This window comes from Pristiophorus japonicus, chromosome 17 (genome assembly GCF_044704955.1).
Source record: "Pristiophorus japonicus isolate sPriJap1 chromosome 17, sPriJap1.hap1, whole genome shotgun sequence".
Lineage (NCBI taxonomy): Eukaryota > Metazoa > Chordata > Chondrichthyes > Pristiophoridae > Pristiophorus > Pristiophorus japonicus.
The window spans coordinates 93,018,298-93,034,017 of NC_091993.1; the positions used below are offsets into that span (position 1 = coordinate 93,018,298).

Sequence of the window (15,720 nt, forward strand, 5' to 3'; positions counted from 1 at the left end):
TCATCAGTGGAGTAATACACTGAACAAATCACAATAAGCTACAACAGATCATTTACAATTCTGAAGGTGTTATCAAACCAAGTTCCTTTGTAACAAAGACATCTTGATCAGAATGATTTCCATTACATTCTGGCAATACAATTGGGAACATCCCAATGAGCTGAATTTAGCCTGTCACATAGTATTTCTGCCACATCATTTATTCACTGCTTGCATTTGGATAATGTTCCATTAAATCACTCACATTATGTGTAAATAACATCAACAACTGAATATCAATAGATGAACCCAATATTCCACTAGCTTATTTAACCTAAGTGCATAATTTGAAAACTATGCTATTATGGAAAATGTCATTTTCACATCATTCTGCAAGCATACAAAAACAGCACAATTTGGTAACAGACATCCATACCAGCTCAAGGCTTTCAGGGCCTTGTGCAACAATTAACTTTGGATCCTTCCTCCAGCAAGAACATCCAGCAGGTAAATGCTTCTGTACACTTACCAGAGAAGTTGACTTTTCGGATATATTCAAGGAGGATCTTGCCATCTATAGGCTCCATTTTGGGACAGAGTCCGACATATCCCCGGCAGAGATCTTTGTGCATGCTGTGCAGAGCATGTGCCATGGCATAAACTGCATCAATAACAAAGAGTACTTTCCCTTCTTGCTCATAAGAATTATTCCGCCCAATTCGCTCCAGGCCTAGAAAAAAACACAAAAATTTAATTTGAAATGTTGATGCTTAACCATTAAAACCCACTCCAATAATAACACACAAAAATAATAATTAATTATCAAGACTTTGGGTGGAGGAGGAGGTAAAATGATTCTGTTTCAATTCATTGAGAGATGTCCATGTGCAAATTGTAAGTCCATCACATTTTCTTATTGTAAAGGGAGAAAATGGTGAATTAAAACTAGCACATTAAAATTCTTCATCATTTATTGCAACACAGCGATTGAGTCAAGAACGTTGAACCACCTTAATGAAACTTGTTATCTCTCCTCCGCTTATTTTATGCTCCTTTTTTTAAAACCTTGCTTTATAATATATGCAGTATAAAGGAGCAGAATTTATTTTTGGAAATAGTTTAAGTAAGGTTAATCCCTTTGTTTCAAAAAATGAAGATTTGTGTATGGAGCAAAAAAATATATTGTGTTGAAATTGGTGAATGGATATTCAATACTTATTTTGGTCAATGTAAAAGCCCCTGCAGGTGGGAACAGTGCGTAGGAGAGGTTAAAATTGGCCAAGTTGCCTTATCCACCCCAGGTCACCCCATTCCTGCCTGGAGCCACTTCCATCTTTTAAAACTTTCAAGTCGGCCAAGGCTCCCACTGCAGGCAGGTGAGCAACCTAATTAAAATGTAAAAGTTGCAGCCCAATGATGATATTTGCGTTGCAATGCTATTTTAACTGCAACTCAGTGGGAGGCCTGCCTGGTGGGATGTTACAGAGTGACCAAAAGCGGTTAATGTAAGTGCTTCCCCCGACCCACAAGCTTACCTGTCAAACACCTATACACAATTTCCCATTAACACCCATCGTGTGATGACCACCTTCCATGATGTCCAAATTCCCCTACATGATGTCCCATTAACAACCCCCATCACCACCTCGTAATTAAAAGTTGAGGAAGAGGATTTTAAGTTCAATGTGTTGGAGCCAATGTAACTTGAAATATTTTGTCTGTGGTTTCATAAGCAATTCTCTAGGTTTTGCTTGAACCTACAATCTACATGTATACATATTGAGCCTTTGTTTATGTGTCAGCTGTGGCTCAGTGAGTAGCACTCTCACCTCTGAGTCAGAAGGTTGTGGGTTCAAGTCCCACTCCAGGGATTTGAGCACATAAAATCTAGACTGACACTCCAGTGCAGTGTTGAGGGAGTGCTGCACTGTCGGAGGTGCCGTCTTTCAGATGAGACGTTAAACTGAGGCCCTGTCTGCTCTCTCAGGTGGACGTAAGAGATCCCATGGCACTATTTTGAAGAAGCGCAGGGGAATTATCCCCGGTGCCCTGGCCAATATTTATCCCTCAATCAACATAACAAAAACAGATTATCTGGTCATTTTCACATTGCTGTTTGTGGGAGCTTATGGTGCATAAATTGGCTGCTGCGATTACGACAGTGACTACACTCTAAAAGTACTTTATTGGCTGTAAAGTGCTTTGAGACGTCTGGTGGTTGTGAAAGGCGCTATATAAATCCAAGTCATTCTTTTTCTTTCTTTATGTCAAACTTGCATGCAAGTTGGTTTGAGGACATATTTCATGAATGACCTGGTTGTATAATTGGTAAACCGTTGATATCACATTATGGTCTGTCCAGCTGCAAGTTATACATTTATGGTATTACATGATTGTTTATCTATGGGTTCCACTGTATATAGGATTATGTGATTAATTCTGAACTAACTAGTGTTAAGATGATGTTTGTCTTGCCCTACAATATGGCATACTTGCACGAGGGGTCTGCAGAACATAGGTTTGATTTGTAAATCAGCCACAGATGCAGAAAGCTGTTTCCAGGGTTAAATTCAATTATCCCTTGTCACAACATTAATTGGGTATGTGAAGCATGCACGTGTAAAACCAGTATCTGTCAAGTGGCTCTATACTCATTAACATGGAAGTCAAGCATCCCCCACCACTGGGTCTGATTCTGATCAGGTTTGATTAACTACTCTCTATCCAGGGGCCTCTTGAGGAGAGAAGATATTTGACAGGCTGTTGGCTCTTTTTTTCAGTTCACTTCTTTCAACCTATATTTACATTTCATTGCAGTGAGACAGAACTCTGCAGAAGCAAGGTGTGGAGTCAAGATATGAAATGTGAAGTAATTCAGTTAAAAGGGCTCAATTTTGTTTTCAGAAACAATTGCAAACTACAGGGACAGCGTTGAGAATCCGGAGTTCCGGAATCCATATTGTCCAGAATCCAGACACCGGGACGATCCGTGGCGGGGTCGTCCGGAATCTGGAAAATGTTCTGGAATCCAGACCCCCGCCGACCTCTCCCCCGCCTCGGGCCACTGCGGACCTCTGCCCCACCTCAGGCCGACCTCCCCCCCCCGCTCCTTCCACCACCGCCGCTTGGCTGCCCGACCCCCTCCCCTCCCCTACCCACCAACCTTAGCCCAAGCGTTTCCAGACTCAGGACATTGTAAAGATGTTCCAAAGTCCAGAAATACACGAACCTGGGCTCGGGCGTTTCGGACTCAGGATATCATAAAGATGTTCGGAGTCCGGAAATACACAGAATCCAAAGTGGCCTCGGTCCTGAGGCATCCGGATTCTCGACGCTGTACCTGTATAGTCAAACGTATAAGTTAAGTACTGTGCCGGTGACATTCGTCTTGGCGCAGTGCCAAAAGAGTGTAAGGCAGGCAGCCAATTCACCATCTCTTGTTTCATACTGTTGCCCAAGGCAACTTTCAGCCCCCTGTATTTCTGTATATCTACCGCTTTATTTTTGCTTCCGTATTAATTTATTTACTGTAATAAGTATAATTTGTTTTAGCCTGAAACATATGCTCTGATAACATATTTTTCCACGTGTCAAAGAAAACAGAAGCATAAAGTGGGCATCCTGTAGCATTTCCATTGTACAGCGGTACCAGGATATTCTAAAGGACCAGATTTTGCAGTAAAAATAATGGTGAGACTAACAGCGCTCACTGTTATTAACATGTAAATCGGACAGCAACTTCCAGCAACCACACAGGCACAGTTAAATACGTAAATCAGGAAGTTGCTGTCCGAGATGCCCTGCTCTTCCAGAAGCTGTTTGATAATGGTAGCTCACCGAGAGACACACCTTTAAAATACATGGACGGGTGTGAAGTTGCTGTACTTGCCTGATATATACCCACTAAACTCACCAGAAAAAACTACGGCTTCTCCATTCCAGTGTAAGTACCCTTTTAACAGTGGAATAAATCTTAATTATTGACAAACAACATCTCTGGCACTCGAAATTAACTTTAATGTGGAGTCTCATTCCTTCAGATTTTAATTATTGTTGGCAATTTAAAAAAATGTAAATACATTTTTTTTTAAACTTTTTCTTTCTATCTTTTTATCTCTCTCTTAATCCAATATTTCTTTTCCTCTCTTTATTTTATTTTCTGTACCTTATTTGACATTAAATTAACCATTCTAACTTACACTTCCTGGTTCAGACTCTGCGCTGCTCATTAATGATTGTTCAATCTGATTGGTTAAGGAGATACACAGTTCTGTTCATACTTGGTCCGAGATGCTCTGTAGAGGACGCTGCGCTGTTTCAATACTTGGCTGACCAGAACTTCTAGTGCATATAAACATAGAAAATAGGTGCAGGAGTAGGCCATTTGGCCCTTCGAGCCTGCACCACCATTCAATGAGCTCATGGCTGAACATGCAACTTCAGTACCCCCTTCCTGCTTTCTCGCCATACCCCTTGATCCCCCTAGTAGTAAGGACTACATCTAACTCCTTTTTGAATATATTTAGTGAATTGGCCTCAACAACTTCCTGTGGTAGAGAATTCCACAGGTGCACCACTCTCTGGGTGAAGAAGTTTCTCCTCATCTCAGTCTAAATGCCTTACCCCTTATCCTTAAACTGTGATCCCTGGTTCTGGACTTACCCAACATTGGGAACATTCTTCCTGCATCTAACCTGACTAAACCCGTCAGAATTTTAAACGTTTCTATGAGATCCCCTCTCATTCTTCTGAACTCCAGTGAATACAAGCCCAGTTGATCCAGTCTTTCTTGATAGGTCAGTCCCGCCATCCCAGGAATCAGTCTGGTGAACTTTCGCTGCACTCCCTCAATAGCAAGAATGTCCTTCCTCAAGTTAGGAGACCAAAACTGTACACAATACTCCAGGTGTGGCCTCACCAAGGCCCTGTACAACTGTAATAACACCTCCCTGCCCCTGTACTCAAATCCCCTCGCTATGAAGGCCAACATGCCATTTGCTTTCTTAAACGCCTGCTGTACCTGCATGCCCACCTTCAATGACTTATGTACCATGACACCCAGGTCTTGTTGCACCTCCCCTTTTCCTAATCTGTCACCATTCAGATAATAGTCTGTTTCTTTGTTTTTACCACCAAAATGGATAACCTCACATTTATCCACATTATACTTCATCTGCCATGCATTTGCCCACTCACTTAACCTATCCAAGTCACTCTGCAGCCTCATAGCATCCTCCTCGCAGCTCACACTGCCACCCAATTTAGTGTCATCCGCAAATTTGGAGATACTACATTTAATCCCCTTGTTTAATCATTAATGTACAATGTAAACAGCTGGGGCCCCAGCACAGAACCTTGCGGTACCCCACTATTCACTGCCTGCCATTCTGAAAAGTACCCATTTACTCCTACTCTTTGCTTCCTGTCTGCCAACCAGTTCTCAATCCACATCAGCACACTACTCCCAATCCCATGTGCTTTAACTTTGCACATTAATCTCTTGTGTGGGACCTTGTCGAAATCCTTCTGATAGTCCAAATATACCACATCAACTGGTTCCCCCTTGTCCACTCTACTGGAAACATCCGCAAAAAAATCCAGAAGATTTGTCAAGCATGATTTCCCTTTCACAAATCCATGCTGACTTGGACCTATCATGTCACCTCTTTCCAAATGCGCTGCGATGACATCCTTAATAATTGATTCCATCATTTTACCCACTACCGATGTCAGGCTGACCGGTTGAAAATTCCCTGTTTTCTCTCTCCCTCCTTTTTTAAAAAGTGGGGTTACATTGGCTACCCTCCATTGCATAGGAACTGATCCAGAGTCTATGGAATGTTGGAAAATGACTGTCAATGCATCCGTTATTTCCAAGGCCACCTCCTTAAGTACTCTGGGATGCAGTCCATCAAGGATTTATCAGCCTTCAATCCCATCAATTTCCCCAACACAATTTCCTGATTAATAAGGATTTCCCTCAGTTCCTCCTTCTTACTAGACCCTCTGATCCTTTTTATATCTGGAAGGTTGTTTGTGTCCTCCTTAGTGAATACCGAACCAAAGTACTTCTTCAATTGGTCCGCCATTTCTTTGTTCCTCGTTATGACTTCCCCTGATTCTGACTGCAGGGGACCTACGTTTGTCTTTACTAACCTTTTTCTCTTTACATATCTATGGAAGCTTTTGCTGTCCGTCTTAATGTTCCCTGCAAGCTTCCTCTCGTACTCTATTTTCCCTGCCCTAATCAAACCCTTTGTCCTCCTCTGCTGAGTTCTAAATTTCTCCCAGTCCATGGGTTCGCTGCTATCTCTGGCCAATTTGTATGCTACTTCCTTGGCTTTAATACTATCCCTGATTTCCCTTGATAGCCACGGTTGAGCCACCTTCCCTTTTTTATTTTTATACCAGACAGGGATGTATAATTGTTGTAGTTCATTCATGCGGTCCCTAAATGTCTGCCATTGCCCATCCACTGTCAACCCCTTCAGTATCATTCGCCAATCTATCCTAGCCAATTCACGCTTCATACCTTCAAAGTTACCCTTCTTTAAGTTCTGGACCACGGTCTCTGAATTAACTGTTTTATTCTCCATCCTAATGTAGAATTCCACCATATTATGGTCACTCTTCCCCAAGGGGCCTCGCACAACGAGATTGCTAATTAATCCTCTCTCATTACACAACACCCAGTCTAAGATGGCCTCCCCCCAAGTTGGTTCCTCGACATATTGGTCTAGAAAACCATCCCTTATGCACTCCAGGAAATCCTCCTCCACCGTATTCCAGTTTGGCTCGCCCAATCTATGTGCATATTAAAGTCACCCATTATAACTGCTGCACCTTCATTGCATGCACCCCTAATTTCCTGTTTGATGCCCTCCCCAACATCACTACTACTGTTTGGAGGTCTGTACACAACTCTTAGAACGTCTGTGGGCAAGTCCCGGTGTAATGAATGGCTGCCCGCAAAATCGGGCCTTTGATTACTCCTATTAACCAGATGCTTTAAATTCTAAACTTTGGTTTATAGGAAAACCAAGTTCATCCATGGAAAATGCAATTTACCGTAAACACAAGAAGAAGAAAGTTGGGAATAAACAGAAATTGAAATACTGGCATCGCATCTTGTTAGATTAGGTCGTTGAGTTGAATCAGCCAATCACAGTGTGTGTTCAGTTCCTGAATGAATTGATGGTTATTTACTACGTAACAGGAGAGAAAATGCGACCTGCTTCACACCAATCACATCTCCCTAATCCAGACTTAACATCGGCCAGCATTGCCAACAGTGGGGAGGAAGAATGATATTTTAGGACAGTGAATTTTAAATAAACGCAATTGTACCATGAGTAATAAACAACCAATCTCAGAATATCAAAACATTCATCAACAGAAGGGCGTTTTTCAAGTATCCCAAAATAGCGCTGACTTGTTCTCATATGACAAACAAGGAGCATCCCATCATTAAAAAATAATTTTAGTTGAGCAAAATTGCTGAAAATACTGCAGAAAAAATAATATTCAGTTCTATAGCATTTCCAACACACACACAATACAGGTGTTACATTGCTAAAAGATTTATTTTGTCAGAGTTAACACCTTTAGAGAAGTCTCTCACAGCTTCTTTCTATCAAATTTGAAAAAATAGGGCATAGCTTGTACATATTATGTAAATGATATTGAAATATCGTTACTATTTATTATAGAGGTTTTACAAATAGGCATTAAATATAGACATACATTATATTTCACTCATTTTTCGGGCAAGCATCGAGTTCACAACCTCCCAATTTTTGTCAGCGATCACAAGGGACCATAATGCACAGGAATGATGGGTCACCATATTGGTTAGGGTATGCCTTGGTCATCGTAGACAGCTGTCTGAAATGGGCATTAGGTCAGTTTCATCTGCAAATGGAGGGCCTAACGTATGTTTCAGTTCTCTTTGATACACTGGATCACGTCTGCCAGCAGCATGTGTCAGTTTTCTCAGGCCTTGAAGTAGCCAACCTAGCTGTCCTTAAAGGAGCCACTGGAGGCCACTACATAGAAGGAAAGTAAGGAGGCGAAATTGCCCTGCACTCCAATTGGAGGTAGTAACCTTCTGGAGCTGGGACATTCTGCGCCCAGTGCAGAAGTCCCACCCCCACCACGGAATTGCCCTTACTGCCCCTTGGAGGAAGCAATCTCGCGTGCTCCACTTCCTTTGGGGACAGTAACCGGGGTGCTACTGGGCGCTAAAGGAAACGCTATGGGATGCTCCGCGTAGCACTGACGCGCACCAATGTCCCTCCCCATTGATCAAAAGGGAGGATGCGCTCGCGCTGCCATCGTTGAGCCGACCCAAGAATCAGCAGCCAAAAAAAAGATGGTGACCCAGGGGCACTTGTGCCCTCCCCTTTTAAGGAGCGGCCCGAGAGCAGCTGTCAGCCAACTTCGCGGCCCGGGAAACTGGTGTTGACATCCACTCGTGCCAGCCTCGCGGCCTGAGGGGCAATTTCCTCCGCGGGGCCTTACGGGATTAGCGCACGGCGGTGAGGTGCCACTGCGCATGTCGATGACATCATCACCGGTTGCACAGCAACCCAGGCTGCTAACAGCGGGGCACGGCACTGCTGCAAACTCCTGGGCAATTTCCCAGGAGGTGGTAATGCCCCCCCCCCTTCCCCATGTGAAAAGTGTCTTGCGCTAGTGGGGCTATAAAACGGGGCAATTTCACCCCCTAAATGTTTTATCACTGAACTGAATGTGGAGCCAAGAGAAGTAGGAGTGCTCCTTCCTGGCTCCATGTTGAAACTGCGACTGCTGCCATCCACCTCCCTCTCCACCTCCCTCCCCACCACCATCTCCTCCCCACCTGTGCTTACCATGGTCTTGCTGCCATGTTTCCAATGGCCGAACCATGTTACATCAACCAGTTCAAATTATATTAAGGTTTACACTAGAAAACTTCCATTTGGATATATGTATAAACCACTGAGTGAATGAATTAACCCTTCCTTGCCAAAATCATCAAAGAGGAAGTCAGACAACCAAATAAGGAACTAATATTTCTTTATTAACCCACTTAGCATATTTGGGCTGGAAATTGTGGGCGAATGCCTCCAAACCGCAAGTAAACTCCGCACCTACCTAGTGCCTTCGGACCTTCGAAGACTCATGTTCCTGGGCGTGCAGGCGAAAGGCCCGCATATCCCAGGGGCACAGGTGGTTCGCAAGCGTTCCTGGGATCACGTGGGCCGGCCCAACCAATCACAAAGGAGGATTCCAATTAGGCTTTTGTGGATTCCATTTACATATGGAATTCTCATAAGCATAATAGGAATCACATAAAAAATACACTTTCACAACACTTAAATAAAAATAATTCATCACATGGTCAAAATGAATTAAAATACAATTTAATTAAACATTTAAAACAAAAATTAAATTTTTGGAAAAATAAATTTAAACATTTTTAAAGGAGCTAAAAAAAAACCTAAACTAACTTTAAAGGTTTTGAATGTTTAAATGATTAAAAAAATTGCATTCTAATATTTATTTAAACCCTTACGCTGGTAGAAGCCGGCTATATACGTGCTTTTACCAGGCATATGGTATTGGTGGGCATTTGCTGATCAGTAGTTGGGCAAAGAGCCAGAGAATGTCCACTTCCTGTAGATTCGTATGATCTGTCATGCTGAAGCTTGACAGGTCGCAAATTCCGGGTTTTCGCACATGCGCATCGCATGCAGATACCCGGAACTTGCAAGGAACTTATGACCGCGTATGCTGTGCATGCATGGTCATAGGCCCAGGAAAATCCGGGCCTATGTGTCAGATTTAAGATGCCAGTCAAATCTGTATTTCTTTTGGCTAGCCAGAAAATGTCTTATTATGCTTAAGTATCCAAACCAAGCTACAGAGAAATAAGCAACTGTGGAGATTCTGTTTGCTCGATACACAGTGCACACTATTTCCATAGCGACACATCCCACTTACCTCGATATAGAAATCTTAGGTTAAGATTGGCAGAACCAAAGTTTGAAGACCCCAAAGCGTGTTTAGGGATACTACTGTAGTTTCACCATGCTGAAGCGCTCAGCTCACGTACTGAACATTGGATAACTTCCAGCTTTCAAAGCTAACAGCAATAGTTTTTATAAATATATTAAGAAAAAGAGAGTGGTAAAGGGGACTGTGCATTCCTTAAAGATGGCTGAGGGCGAGACTATAATGGATAATAATGAAATGGCAGACTTGTTAAATGAATATTTTGTATCTATTTTCACAGTGGAGAACAGAATAATAGTGGGACACAGGAATCTAAAATGGAGGAACAAAATGAATTTAATGCAAGTAAAAAGTGATAATGGAAAAAATAATGGACACATTTTCAGAACCTGATGGTTTTCCACTCAAGGCTCTATAAAGAAATAGGTGAGGAAATTGCATATACATTAGTCACAATTTTCCAAGCTCTCTAGATTCAGATATTGTACATGTGGATTGGACAATAGCAAATACCATTCCATTATACAAGATGGGAAGGAGGGAGAAACCAGATGTTGACAGACCTGTCAGTTTTCAATAATTTCCCTACATTGATGTTAAACTATCAACAGAGACCGAGTGACTGAGCACTTGGACAATTACTTGCTGATCAAAGAAAGTCAGCAAGGATTTGTGAAGAATAGGTCATGTCTCACTAATCTGGTTGAGAGTTATGAGAGAAAGAAAGTTCAGAGAAATTTAAAGCGTCCATTAACCAGAGAAAAACAGATTTATTATATCATGTGTGATATATTCTTACGTCATCACTAACAAACATACTCTACAAGATGGCTCTTACACAGAAATCTGTCATCATGTGACTTTGCCACATGCTCCTTTATTATTTACATCAGTAGTTGCAGTACAGCAGTAGTCCACTAGATGGAGCAGTAGTCCACTAGGGGGTGCTCTATTACACCACTTACGTAAGAGTTACATTTCAGAGTAACGCAACAAAGTTAGGCTGCAAAAAGAGAACCAATACCAAAAAGATCTTGAAAGATTACACTGCCAGGCTGAGGCTCATCACACTGACATCCCTGAAACAGGCCAAACACCCCAGAGGGAGGCAAGACGACCAACGTCTGTGCTGACTCAGAAGGACGAGGTGAATAAGCTCCTGAAATCCTTACTAATTTATGCAAACTTACCTGCAATAAGCTGAAAAAACTAGACTTTTAATATACCTAGTAGACCTGTTTTTTAAGACTCTTAATTTGTCAGCGATATACAGTCTAATCTAAACTTACCTTGCTGACTTTACCATTGACATTGAGACAGCTTTCGATAGAAAGTGCCCAGCTAATGCTGTGTTATTATGATAGAATGGAAGTGCCATTGTAAATTCAGATGTTCATTTGGTCAGTCAATAAAGTCTTCATCAGTACCTTCTATAATCTTACTGTTTAGCATTAAGGTACTACTAATTGTAATGGCCCAGATTTTCCAGGGCCTAAGACCATGTACACTGTGCACAAGTGGTCGTAAGTGCCCCGAAAGTTCCGTGTTTCCGCATGCAATGCACATGTACGAAATCCAAGAACTTGCGATGTGTCAAGACTCTGCTTCGTAGGGGATTCCTATTATGCTTATGGGGATTCCATACATAAATGAAATTCCATAGCAAAATAGGAATCCACTTTTTGTTTAGTTGGGTTGGCCCACGTGATCCCAGGGACGCTTACGAACTGCAGGCGCCCCTGGGATAAGTGGGCCTTTACACAGACATACGCCTGCAAGCCCAGGAGCACGAGTCTTTGAAGGTCCAGGGCCATTAGCTAAGTACAGATTTTACTTGCGGTTCAGAGGCATTCACCCGCAGGAAGCCTCCAACCGCAATTTCAGGTCCATTACGTACAATGGCACAGATATTTTTACAGACACCTGGGATACTATAATATCAAATTACACAAATGATCAGTTTGGAACGTAACGAACATTCAGGCAGGTAATTTAAAAAGGCCATTTATTCCATCCTGCCCAACCTATCAATCTTTCTGTATTCCGTTGTATTCCAAACAGCAAATTAGGCACAGGCTGGCATATATCTTCAGAGAGAACACCAATGTAAGTGAAAGCTGGGATGGAGGAAAGGCTTACGAAGACTGAAAAACAATGGGCCAGGATTTATTGTCAAAATATGGTGAGCCTAGTGGCACTCAAAAAGTATTTCATTGGCTGTAAAGCACTTTGAGAAGTTCAGTGATCGTGAAAGGCGCTATATAAATGTAAGTCTTTTATTTTTTCTTTATGAAATAGATTTGGATATGAATGCAGGATTAGCAACACGGGAACAAAAAGCTTTTAATTATTGGAAGAAAAGGGCAGAGATGCATGCAGGAAGGAAAAAAGAAAGAGGAATGGATATTGAAATAGATTCACAAAGAACAGAATTGGTTCAAGATAAAATAGACAAAGGCAGTGAGTCAGCTTCTCTTTTGCTATTTTTCTCCTTTCTCTATCCATCAGCCATACAACCTCTGCATCCAGTACACTTACACTGCCAACTTACGTTTCTTCTTTAGTTTAAATATCTTACTTGAGTGACACAAGAATGTATTCAGTGTTCCATCATGCTGTATTTTCAGAATCATCGGTAAAATTAAGCAATACCTCATCAACGCTAACGTGGTCTGTTCCAATACCACAGAACACTGGCACTGCAGGTGGCATAGCATTGATTCGTCGATACCATGCTGAGCAATTGTGAATGAAGCACAGCAGTCTGTTTCAGGTTTTTGACGAGAATCGGGCATTACTACCGAAAGTGAGAGCCAACTGGGCAGTCTCATTGGGCGCCGACCCTGTCACAATGAACTCAGCAGATACACAAAATCATATCGATCGACATGATTTAGGTTCAGTTACTTCTTATAAATAGAGCTTAACTGTGACCAGTGAAAGTAATTCAGAGACCAAATTAATGTTCTTAAATGCTCTTTGTGTAAGTTATGCTTCTACTTATCAATGCTTCACATGGTGAAGGAAGAAGTACGTCTGTTGTGGATCAACCCAATTGTATTTTCTGTTAATTATTTAGACCCTGTTTGCATTCATAACTACCTCCAATCTTAATTTATTAATCATTTAGAGAGCACCAATAAGGTACCAATTAATATATTTATTGTATTTCTTGCAAGAATTTGGAAGCGAGACCCCCTCCACTCAACTTGTTAGTATTGTACAACCCATGGGCTGGATTTTCGGTAGTTTGCCGTTCCTCTGAGCGCCCCGGAGGGGTGGCAATGGCAGTGGAAAGCTCTTGTGCCCGGGCACCCAGCCGGGACATTCAGTGCTGGGTTTGTGGGAGCGCAGAGCAGTACCGTGCGGGAGTGGCGAGCCGGTGTGCAATGTCTCTGGTTGCAACACTGGCTCGATATTTGAATGGCGTCCACTCCATAGTGCCCCCCAAACCCCCCCTAGGGGGAATGCCAATGGAAACTGCCATTCCAAGCTGGACCGGCCGAAGTGATTGAAGAAATGTCTACCTCAGAGAAGAAGTGTGATTGTATTTATTTTTTAATTTTTGCGATTTATGTTGGGGTCGCGTCAGTAATGAATTGGGAATGTTTTTGGTGGTTTTTATTAGTTTTTTTTTCTCCACGGAAGCCCTCTCTTATGGCGCTCCGAGGCCAGCTGTTTAGCTCGCTTGCTCAGCCGGCCTAGCGCCCAAAAAGAAGTGTGCAACACCTCCGTTAGTGCTCCGATCCAAACTCTGGGCCCAGCCGATGAAATTTGTGGCGGCAGACGCAGACCATGTGCAAAATTTACCGCCACAACAGAGGCACAACCGAATTCCTCCCCCCATATGTCTACACTCACAGCACTCAGTGATAAAAAAGAAAGCAGAGACCCTCCACCCTTCATAATAGATTTGCAAATAAAAGCAGTTATTAAACACTCATGTGGTGACTGCACTTTTATTTAAACAGGAGGAGGCAATCTATTAAATAAGATTGGCAGAATTTCCATCATGTTTCAATTTCTTTTAGCTGAAGTTTATATGATTTGTTTCAGCCAGCGGGTAATCATTTTGCTCAAAGTCATTTGTTGCTCCTGTACAAGAGATTGAATTGTGGGAAATCTCGACAAAACACACAGCAAATTGGAACTCCGACATACAGGGCAAAAGGCGCGTGTCATTCAGAGAGGACCAAATGACAAACGATCATTTCCTTCCAGATTATTTACGGCTTTGCAAAGTTTCGATCACTAACAACGAGGGCAGCCATTTCAATAAGCTTCTGACTGCTGTTCTTCCAGTAAAGTGGAACTCCCCATCATTTAACAATACTCCAGCAGTGATAGAATCATAGAATGATACAGCATAGAAGGAGGCCATTCGGCCCATCACACCAGTGCTGGCTCTTTGAAAGAGCTATCCAATTAGTCCCTCTCCCCTGCTCTTTCCCACAGCCCTGTAAATTTTCCCCTTTAAGTATTTATCCAATTTCCTTTTGAGCTTGATGATTGAATCTGCTTCCACCACCCTTTCAGGCAATGCATTCCAGATCACAACAACTCACTACATAAAAAATGTTTTCCTCGTGTTGCCTCTAGTCCTTTTACCAATCACCTTAAATCTGTGTCCTCTGGTTACTGACCCTTCTACCACTGGAAACAGTTTCATAGAATCAGAGAAACATTACAGCACAGAGAGAGGCCATTCAGGCCATTGTGTACGTCCTTATTTATTGTATCAAAACCCTTCATGACTTTGAACACCTCTATCAAATCTCTTAACCTTCTCTGTTCTAAGGACAACAACCCAACTTCTATAGTCTCTCCACATAACTGAAGTCTGTCATCCCTTAGTAAATATCTTCTGCACCCACTCTTTAAGGTCTTGACATCCTTCCTAAAGTGTGGTGCCCAGAATTGAACACAAAGCTCCAGCTAAGGCCTAACCAGTGTTTTGTAAAGATTTAGCATAACTGCCATCCTTTTGTATTCTATACCTCTATTAATAAAGCCAAGGGGGCGGCCTGAAACCAGACGAAGCGCTAACTTTAGCGGCTTGAAAACGTTCTCCCACCGAGAAATTTGCTGGAATTGGACCAAGAGCTGAAGGTGGCGTTACTTACCTGACCTGGAGGGGGGGTGGGGGGGCGCGCGAACAAAAATGCTGCCGCTAAATGTTACCGAACCATTGCACATTCTCCGATCTCTGATTCACATCCCGGGAAAAGCCGAGACTTAAAGGCACGACAAGATAAGTATGCACATGCGCAGCTCCGCCTCCTCACTGACCTGCGAGCAGGAAAATGGAGGAACTGGGAGGAAGGCAGAGAGCGCACCCTTTCTCGGCCATGGCCTTTGAGGACTTGTTGGAGGCTGCAAAGAGGCGCAACAATGCGCTATATATCCTGGAGGGGGATGAAGGCTATCGGCAAGGGTGTTCAGGAGGCTGTGGAGGGAGGTGGCCCAGCACGTCTCTGCCTGCGACACAGTGACGAGGACAGCGACTCAATGTCGCAATAAATAAAACAAACTCACTAGGGCCATCAGGGTGAGTACCCTTTACATTAACCTTGCAACGCGTTCATGTGAGCCTCACTGTCTTACACAATGTAAAGGCTTTACACTGCCCACCCCTTCTCTATGTGTACCAGGCCATGCTCCTTGTTGCTGGAGACACCCTAAAAGCTCCCTATCGACTCACAAGACATGCCCCGCCCAAGCATCTCTCATCTCTCACCTTCTTGC

General features: G+C 42.7%; 1 protein-coding gene across 1 annotated transcript in view; it reads right to left on the reverse strand.

The window, feature by feature from the left end:
• Positions 1–15,720, reverse strand: part of LOC139227854 (metabotropic glutamate receptor 4-like) — a 1,455,190-nt gene that overhangs the window by 693,703 nt on the left and 745,767 nt on the right. The window contains exon 6 of the mRNA XM_070858939.1: positions 509–709. Coding sequence (XP_070715040.1) covers positions 509–709 — 201 coding nt within the window. The remainder of the gene's footprint in view (positions 1–508; positions 710–15,720) is intronic.